The sequence below is a fragment of the Gadus morhua genome, chromosome 18 (assembly GCF_902167405.1).
Source record: "Gadus morhua chromosome 18, gadMor3.0, whole genome shotgun sequence".
Lineage (NCBI taxonomy): Eukaryota > Metazoa > Chordata > Actinopteri > Gadiformes > Gadidae > Gadus > Gadus morhua.
Window position 1 is genome coordinate 5,791,799 of NC_044065.1, and position 10,000 is coordinate 5,801,798.

At 49.3% G+C, this 10,000-nt stretch overlaps 1 protein-coding gene across 3 annotated transcripts in view; it reads left to right on the forward strand.

Moving 5' to 3' along the window:
• The window catches only part of abcc3 (ATP-binding cassette, sub-family C (CFTR/MRP), member 3), a 46,772-nt gene that overhangs the window by 18,491 nt on the left and 18,281 nt on the right, over positions 1-10,000 (forward strand). For all 3 annotated transcript variants that reach the window (XR_003973768.1, XM_030339408.1, XM_030339409.1), the window contains exons 8-17: positions 1,272-1,535; positions 2,973-3,150; positions 3,778-3,939; positions 4,605-4,697; positions 7,286-7,489; positions 8,252-8,398; positions 8,588-8,675; positions 8,795-8,861; positions 9,024-9,150; positions 9,985-10,000. The exon at positions 9,985-10,000 is cut by the window's right edge and continues 161 nt beyond it. Coding sequence is in view for 2 of the 3 variants with exons in the window: in XM_030339408.1 (XP_030195268.1) it covers positions 1,272-1,535; positions 2,973-3,150; positions 3,778-3,939; positions 4,605-4,697; positions 7,286-7,489; positions 8,252-8,398; positions 8,588-8,675; positions 8,795-8,861; positions 9,024-9,150; positions 9,985-10,000 (1,346 nt within the window). In the remaining variant the exon portion in view is untranslated. The remainder of the gene's footprint in view (positions 1-1,271; positions 1,536-2,972; positions 3,151-3,777; positions 3,940-4,604; positions 4,698-7,285; positions 7,490-8,251; positions 8,399-8,587; positions 8,676-8,794; positions 8,862-9,023; positions 9,151-9,984) is intronic.

Consider the following 10,000-nt stretch of genomic DNA (forward strand, 5'->3'; position numbering starts at 1 on the left):
GAAGACTTTGGGTGAGTTTGGCCTAGCACCCTGCAGGCACCCTGCCATCACAGGCCAATGCGGCACTAAGCTTTTGGTTGCCAACCTGCCTGTTTGTCTGGGAAAACACTACAAACTGGATTGTGTTTTTAGCATGTTGCGCCCGGGCACCCAAGGGTGCAGAGGAGTGGAAGTGGGTGGGGTGAGCTGAGGACAAAAGGAGTTTTAAAATAAAATAAATAAATGTATACGTTAATACATGAAAGGTTAAAGGCCTACGTGCAGGATAATGCAATGCATTCTGGGGGAAATGAGAATCAATAGCAAACCGCTATAATAGTACCTACTTTTTCGTATTACATTCCGTTTTGTGATACCTAACAACATTAAATAAAATAAATAACAGGTTAAATCTTTATTACCGACAAGCAAATTGCACAAATTTGTTAGAAAATAAACCCTGCAACACGAACAGTAGTAGTTCCACACCTCTCCTCGGGGTCAGAGAACCACAGTGTCCGGTTGCCAAGCCATCCGTTACCAACGGGAAAACATGTTCTCACCGCTTTGCATTGTGGGACATGGGAAAGGAGAGGTTGTTCAAACATCGGCGCAGTGGCACGACAGTCCAGCACTCAGAGACGGTGGAATGCGCTGCTCAAACCTCCTCCACCCTGGCTGAGTGGGTCGGCCGGACAGCCAACACTTGAGAACCGCAAACCTGAAATGTACATGTGTGAAGAAAATGTGCATGTGTGAAGAAAGGGGGATGTTTCTCCTCCTTTCTCATTCTAACCACGGACAGGGGTGGACTCTTTAGTAAAACCGGATTGTCCTCTCTCTGACTCTGTGATTTTATGCATGAAAGGTTAGGATCGTTATAAATCGTTTATTTATGAAATGTGAATGTTTCTGGCTGACTCGCGGTTCGAGTGTCAGATTATTGGCTCCCTCCCTAGTTTCTTCCTCCCTCCGTTCCAACGTTTGAGTTTACTCTTTGAGGCGGTACACTACAATAAGTCCATCTTAGCTAGGATTACTTTTTTTTTGCCTGGATCGCAAATTAATGACATTTCTTATCTCATCAACTCTCATTTCCAAATCTCTCTCTCTCTCTCTCTCTCTCTCTCTCTCTCTCTCTCTCTCTCTCTCTCTCTCTCTCTCTCTCTCTCTCTCTCTCTCTCTCTCTCTCTCTCTCTCTCTCTCTCTCTCTCTCTCTCTCTCTCCCTCTCCCCCCCCCCTCTCTCTCTCCTTTCCTTCCCCTCCTTCTCCCTCTGCCACTCCCTCCCCAGTGAGCAGCAGACCTTGTCCGCCCACGCAGTGTTCTCCAAGGCGCCTCCAGGTGGCGCCACCAACCACGTGACGGCGGGCGCGGCGGGCGCGGTGGAGAACGGGCCGGAGGAGACGGAGGTGCTGCTGTCGGAGGGCCGCGCCGCCCCCCGCCAGCCCTCATTCCTCTGGGCCCTGATTCGAGCCTTCGGACCCTTCTTCCTCATCGGCTCCGCCTACAAGCTGCTGCAGGACCTCATCAGCTTCGTCAGCCCCCAGCTGCTCAGGTAGAGAGAGAGAGAGGGGGAGGGAGGGAGGGAGGGAGGGAGGGGGGGGAGGAGGAGAGAGAGAGAGAGAGAGAGAGAGAGAGAGAGAGAGAGAGAGAGAGAGAGAGAGAGAGAGAGAGAGAGAGAGAGAGAGAGAGAGAGAGAGAGAGAGAGAGAGAGAGAGAGAGAGGTATATGTATAGAGAGAGAGACGGACAGAGGGAGGGAGAGAGAGAGAGGTATATGTATAGAGAGAGAGACGGACAGAGGGAGGGAGAGAGAGAGAGAGATGTATATGTATAGAGAGAGAGACGGACAAAGGGAGAGAGAGAAAGGGACAGAGACAGAGGGACATTAGTAAAGACAGAATAAACAGTTTATATTACACATTTATCAGCAGGGTTTATTTGTGAATATTGTAAACATGGTGAATGTGTTTTGCATTAGTATTAGTCAGACTCTGGCTTGTGTTCGCTGGAGACGGGCGAATGTTTGGTAACATTACAATGAGATGTGTTGCGGATGTGAAATTTGTTTGTCCTGAAGTGAGTCGTCTTTACGTTGTCGCTATGTTTATGTTTGGTAAAGAACACCACTGACCTCAGGCAACTAACCACATTAGTCAAAACTTTCCTCCATGCGTGAAGTCGTTCACTTGCCTGTAGCGTGGGGGCATGTTATCATCCTTGGCTCCATTGTAAGACTGCTTCATTGATCTGAAATGGGCTCTCTGTTGGGGATGCAAAGCAGGTATTTTATTGTATTTATGTTGTTTGTTCATAGACAGATCAAATTCAGGCTCTATGTGACCATGTAGGCCTTTTCCATCCACATCAGTTTATTTGTGTTAAGTCTTGGTTAGTTTGGTTTTCTCTCGCTTTGGACGAGAAGAGAACTATTTGAGGAAGCCCAAAAAAACAAGTGCTGTGTCTGATTGGAATCAAGGATATCCTCTTTTATCTGTGTGTCATGTTTCTCGTCTGCTTCTGTCTGAGGCAGCACATGAAAGTCGATGGGTTGAACAGATTACTTTGTCGTCTGGTTTGATTCACTTTGATGAGACACACTCAAGAAGGAGAAACAAAGGATTGAAATAAATATAATGGCAAAGGTCAGGTTAGGATAGTGGGATAGGTGTGTGTGTGTGTGTGTGTGTGTGCGTGCGTGTTTGTGGTTCAGTACTCCTAACTATGAGGGAGTCAGCGTGTTTCTAGTTCCATTCTCATATCTATGAAGATGTGTGCGTGTGTGAGTGTGTGTGTGAGTGTGTGCGTGCGTGCGTGCGTGTACGCCTGTGAACTTGAAAAGGGACCGCGGATAGGGGCAGAGCATCCAGCGGAACATCAGGAACCACAACGATCAGAGCTTCTGATATGGGTGGCCCAACGGCGCGAGTTTGTTCCCATCCCTCCGTCCCCCCTCTAACCCCGGCCTCTGCTCGCGTCCCCCCCCCCCCCAGACTACTGATCTCCTTCACCAAGCAGAAGGGGGCTCCGGACTGGTGGGGCTACGCTCTGGCCTTCCTCATGTTCTTCACAGCCCTGCTGCAGACCCTCATCCTGCACCAGCACTTCCAGTACTGCTTCGTCACGGGCATGAGGCTGCGCACCGCCATCATCGGAGCCATCTACCGGAAGGTAGGGGCAGACCGCCCCCCACAATTCTGCCTGTAATAGATGGATGGATGGATGGATGGATGGATGGATGGAGATGCCAGGGCCCGAGATCACTAAGAGGCTGCCTGCTGATCATTCACTCAGTGGTATCCCCTATGAAACAAACAGCGTTATTTTGGCCATAAAGGAAACTGAAAGAGATGAGTTCTACTGCTTTATTCACTCTGACACGTAAGCAGTCACTGTGATAAAAACATTCCCGCCGCCATATCACTGGATTAATCTCTATTTATTTTGCGACCAAAATTACATATTACAGCCCTTGTAGCGATGGAGATTGAGGCCCAATCCCATTTCTACCCCATACGCCTCCCCCTTACCCCTTCCCCTTACCCCTTCAAAACAAGGGGGAGGGGTAAGGGGAAGGGGAGGCCTAGTGGTACAGAGTACACTCAATCAGAATAACCTCCAAAGTAGGGCCTTCCTCTGCATCTCCCACATCTTTAGCTCCTGTTTCATACAATCCTTGTTCTCTCAGCTCACCGAAGGGTCACAGGTTCACAGGGTCACCAGCGTCATCACAGATAAATCAATACTACAAAAGTGATTGCTAAACGGTTTGCTCCCCTGCCCCCCCCACCCCCCCAGTCCCTGGTGATCACCAACGCCGCCAAGCGTAAGTCGACCGTGGGGGAGATCGTCAACCTGATGTCGGTGGACGCCCAGCGCTTTATGGACCTCACCACCTTCCTCAACATGCTGTGGTCGGCGCCCCTGCAGATCATTCTGGCGCTGTACTTCCTGTGGCAGGTGGGACACGCGCGCGCACACGCTCCTACACGCGCACACACACACACACACACGCGCTCCGACACACAAACACACACTCCCACAAGCACACGCTTAGCTTAGCGTAGCTTACTTAGCTTTTGTGTTTTGTCGGCAAAAAGCGGAGACATTCAACGTTCAACACGTTGTCAAGAAAACTGTGATGCTCTGTCGTCAGAGATTCAGGTGATGGGGTCAGGGGCCAGCGTCTAGATACTATACTATACTATACTATACTATACTATACTATACTATACTATACTATACTATACTATACTATACTATAGGTCAGCGACCCTCTTTAAGAGGGACCCCCAGACTTTGGTGTCTCCTAACAGAAGAGAGTAGAGAAGAGACTCATAGTGTTGGGAAAAGATTGCGGTAACGATTGCAACGTCCGCTCATCAACGCAACTCATCAACCCAACTCGCAGACTGATTATTTCACAACACAGCTATGAAGCAGAACTCTGTGGCGGTTTCCGTTACACATCACCTCGATGCAACACTCTGGGAACCTTCCGATTTACTTTCATTTATCCGACTCATTTATCTGTCCTGCCATGACCTGTCTGCCGGTATTCCAGATGCGTCTCCCTTCATGTGTTGGGATGTGTTGTCTGAACGTCTCTGTAATCCGATATGCAGAACCTGGGTCCGTCTGTGCTGGCGGGGCTGGCCGTCATGGTGCTGCTGATTCCCCTAAACGCTGCCATCGCTGTGAAGACCCGCGCCTATCAGGTAAGGTTCCCTGCCCAGACACGTCTCTGATATGTACAGTAGCAGTCAAAGGAACCCAAAAGATATGTTCCTTTTACATTAATTTTGAGGGCATTTAACAGTCGCTTTTCTTCAAAGCAACTTACAATAATTACATTAGTAAGAAGAAAGAGAAACAATATATCTCTGTCGGAACAGTAAGGATGTTCAGAGAACAAAGTGCCAAGCACTAACAATCGCTAGGTTAACCCATTCCCCGTATGCAACAGAGATAGCTAGGATAAGATGCTACACATTGCTTAGTACTAGTTTTAAGAGCCAGGATGTACAACATACAATAAGTGTGTATGGGGGGGGGGGGGGGAGGCTATGCAGAGTCTAGGTAAACTAGGTGTCTAGTGGCGCGCTTCCACCAGAGGGTGCGGGTCGGTTCGGTGCGGCTTGGTGGAGTAGTGAGGGTGCGGTAAATCCCTGCTCCGTTACGGCTGACGTTTCCACCGCCGAAGGTACCCTTATGGTAGGGCGGGGTTTAAGCCGTAAGCCGATAGCCGCGGCAGCTCCGTAGGCATCGGGACCTCATAGCAGCCCGACACACTGTAGCCGGCCAATAAATCCAAGGAAAAAGAAGAATGCTTACAATTGACAAAACGCAACAATGTAGGACGTCCAAGAAACTTTTGCGCGACATATTCTTCAATAAACAAAGCTTTCGTTGTTGTCCAGAAGTACCTCGCGGGTAATGTGTTTGCTGTTATCCTCCGTCACAAGAAAGTGCGATTCTGTCGACCAATCAATGGAAGGCGTGTGTAGCTCGAACTTGCCGGTAACCTTTCAGGCGTCTCAGCACCCCAACGGAGGACTACAGCGAGACGAGTATGGCTCAATTCGGCTCAGCCCGGGTCGCGCCCACTTTTGGTGTAGGAAAAGCGTTCCGTGCCGCACCTTTGCGTACCGAACCGACCCGCGCCCTCCGGTGGAAGCGCGCCATAAGTTTTCCCTTGTGTGTCGTATGGGGTGCTTTGTTTTCCATTGGGCTCCTTGCCAATTGCCTGGAAGGTGTGTTATGGAACGGTGACAAGGAATCCTTTTAATGCGCACACAACAGAAGACATTTTATGCACACCACTTAACCTCTCAGTGCACCACTCTGATTAGTGAACTGTAAGATTTGAAACCAAACCGCAAGAACCGCCACCGCGGGGTGCCTCACTCCAGAAATGGGTCACTAAATGTTTCATCATCTGACAGGGTTCTCTCTCTGAATCACTCACTCACTCACTCACTTACTTACACACACACACACGCACGCACGCAAGCTAGCACGCACGTACACACACACTTGAGTATTTACTGTCTGCTTTTGGTAACAGAGTCTATAGTCACGGTAGTTTTAAAAAAAAATTGTAGCACTCAACACGAAGATTTAGTTTCCTAATGCCAGGAAAACATTAACTTATCATCCTAGCTTGTTAACCTTGCAGGACAGTTAGATGGAAGTAGTGTCACAGTACAAGTATCATGGTCATTTAATTGATAATCGTTTAAAATTGAATGTTTCCATAGAAAGTTTAGTAACGCTTTCTAAGCTGCCAGGAAGAAATTGGTTGAGGCTTCGTCGCTTCCGTTATTGGGCTGTGGTGATTTGTTGCACACCTCTGCCCAATGCTTGCCTTGGCTGGACGCTGTACCACAGTGCTCTGACGGTTACCACAACACTGCACCCTATTGGCCAGAGTTCAGTGGCCGTCACTGTCCCTGCACAGACTCACTCGTTGGCACATATTTATTAAACAGTCCATCCTTGGTCTGCTCCCTTCTTACCTGTGTGGGAGTATCTCACAATGGACTAGCAATTATGGTTTGTGTTCAAACAACACTATCCTCCTATCAGACCCTAGGTCACGCACTGGATTTGGCAAGCATGCTTTTATGTTTTCAGCCCCTGCAGAGTGGTACATCTTACAGACACACATGCAGCTAAAGGATCTGAACCAATTCATTATTGAAAAATGTAGTGAAATGTTGTGAGGCAAATCTAATTGTGAGACCTCAGTCGTGCGTCATGTTGCACTGCCGTCTCACCCTGCATCAACCGTCTGTTAGGTACATGATTCTGAGACCTACTACCAAAGGGTTTGATTGAAGTACTTTTAGTGTTTGTTGTATGTTGTTGTGAAACTGCATCTGGGCTAGGGATCCCTCGAAGAAGAGGTCTTGTCGTCTGAATGGGACTTGCCTGGTAAAATAAAGGTTTAATAACACAAAAAACAAATGCCTCATGTTGCACAGCCATCTGTTCCTAGGCTCTGTTCCCTCTCTCTCTCTCTCTCTCTGTCTCTGTCTCTGTCTCTCTCTAACTCTCTCTGTCTCTCTCTCTGTCTCTCTGTCTTTCTCTTTCTCTCCGTTTTATAAATATACATGATGAACTCTTCATGTAAAATTTGACGAATAAATGATATGACCTTATATAATGATTCTTAAGGGTTGTGTTGCCGGGTTTATTTTCTAACGAATTTGTGCAATTTGCTCTCACACACACACACACACAGACACACACACGCCTCATGTTGCACGGCCGTCTCACCCCGGTCTCTCTCTTTCTCTCTCAGGTGCAACAGATGCAGCACAAGGACGCCCGCATCAAGCTGATGAGCGAGATCCTTAACGGCATCAAGGTGCTGAAGCTGTACGCGTGGGAGGGCTCCTTCCAGGAGAAGGTCCTCGCCATCCGGCAGAAGGAGCTGGACGTACTACGTCGCACGGCCTACCTCGGGGCCCTGTCCACCATGGCCTGGACCAGCGCCCCCTTCCTGGTGAGTACTGGTCTGGACTGGGCAGGACTGGTTAGTGGTCAGAGAGCTGGTCTCCAACATGGCCTGGACCAGCGCCCCCCTTCCTGGTGAGTACTGGTCCGGACTAGTGAGTGGTCAGAGAGCTAGTCTCCTGAAGGACTAGTTAATGGCCTGGACCAACCACCCTTCCTGGTGAGTCTCCTGGGGGACTAGTTAGAGGTCAGAGTACTGGTCTTGCCTTGTAACCGGAAGGTTGTTAGTTTGATCGAGATGTTCCCGAGGAAGAAGACGCCTCACCCTGACGGCTCCTGACGAGCTGGCTGTCGCCTTGCGTGGTTGACTCCGCCGTCGTTATTGTCACGAATGGTTGTAAGTCGCTTTAGAATACAGCGTCTGCAAAATGTCCCAAAAATTAACTAATACAAGGAAATGAGAAACCCCTGTCCAACCGCAGCCATGAAGCCAGTATTGAGTAGGGCTTCCTCTACCACTCGGCGTTACCTTAGTGTTCAGTATAGATGCAGTGTCCACCAGTTTTTCTTTCCCTTTGTCTCGTGAAAGACTGAAGCAAACACTCATGATTCTGAACGAGCAATTAGCCCATCGAGAAGGTCAGCTCATAATGATCCCAGATCCATGTTGGGTCAATCCTGGGAGATGGGAGTACACACGTTCCCATCTGTCCTGCTGAGCGTTCCTTTGCGGAGATGCCTGAGCAGAGTTCTCCCGTGCGTGTGGCCGCTGGCCGTCTGACCGCGGTCCTGCGTCTCTGTGGTCTGACAGGTGGCGCTCACGACGTTCGCCGTGTACGTGAAGGTGGACGAGAATAATGTTCTGGACGCGGAGAAGGCCTTCGTGTCGCTGTCGCTCTTCAACATCCTCCGCTTCCCCCTCAACATGCTGCCCCAGGTCATCAGCAGCATCATACAGGTAGTCTGTCTGTGTCTGTCTGTCTGTCTGTCTGTCTGTCTGTCTGTCTGTCTGTCTGTCTGTCTCTCTGTCTCTCTCTCTCTCTCTCTCTCTCTCTCTCTCTCTCTCTCTCTCTCTCTCTCTCTCTCTCTCTCTCTCTCTCTGTCAGTAACATGACCCTGTCTCTCTCCCCCCCCCTGCCCTCCTCAGGCCAGTGTGTCCCTCAAACGCATCCAGGACTTCCTGAGCCACAGCGAGTTGGACCCAGAGGCCGTGCAGAAGAACAGCGCCGCCAGCGGTAAGCCAGGACACGACTCAAACCCACTCCTGGAAAGACGCAATCCAGCCGCAATCACCAATCATCAATCTTTTCATTCACTCCATTCATCTGTCCTTCTTTCCATTCTGCCTTCAAAGAACATTCTGTGACTGTCATCAACGGCAAATTCACCTGGACCAAGCAGGACCCCCCCGCCCTCCACAAGTACGTCCTCAACTCCAGACAGCACCCACACAGAGCACAACACTCCCTTCGGGAACACAATAGCCCACACTGCATAGTACACAGACAAATGTACTTATTGTGAGTCGCTTTGGTTAAATCGTCTGCCCCTGCTGGATGTGAACGTCCTTCTGTGTGTCCCAGCATCAACATGCTGGTGCCCCAGGGCTCCCTGGTGGCTGTGGTCGGCCAAGTGGGCTGCGGCAAGTCCTCCCTGATCTCCGCCCTGCTGGGGGAGATGGAGAAGATCGAGGGTGACGTGGCCGTGCGGGTAAGGACCAGCAGAGCTGCACTGACCTCATGCAACACGCTTCCATCGGCTGCCATTCAACAGATCGCTTTTGTCCTGTGGTAGAGAATATTGTGTACAAAGCAGCATGTTATGAACACGTTAGACCAGTGGTTCCCAAACTTGTTCTACTAGTGTACCCCTTCTAAGATATTCCTTCAGCTGAGCACCCCCTTCACCGGCACAACATATTTTTCTGAGAAAAAGTAAAAGAAAAATAATAATCTGTTGGTATATATTTATTTTTTTATTTTTTATTCTGAGTACCCCCTGCAGTACTCCAAAGTCACCCCCATTTGAGAACCGTTAGACGTCTGGGCCGTGTAAATGGAGCTGACCGCTACATGGAAACATGTGTGGCCCGTCCCGATTGTGTGACAACGTCAGGCAGTTCCGACTACTATAGAGAACAGGTTTTGGATCGCAACGGTAGTCTAACGTGTTCATCAAAACTCACCTGTTCAGAGTTCACCTAGACTCTGCATAGCCATCCAGTCCCGCCCTCCCACTATTGCACGTCCTGGTACTTAAGTGATGCACTTACTGTATGTTGTATTTATTCATAGTATAATGTGTAGCCTCTGCATTAGCTAGCTTACACTGCTGTATGCAGGGCATGGGTTAACCTAGTGATGGTTAGTGCTTGGTACTTGGTTCTATGAACATCCTTACCGTTCTTACCTTATTGTTGTTTCACTTTCTTCTGAAAAATGTACTTATTGTAAGTCGCTTATTGTAAGTCGCTATAAATATGTAACAAGCTCTGCTGCAGAATCGTTAAATTCCGCTGCTTCTCTCCGCCTCTCCACCCCCCAGGGCTCGGTGGCGTACG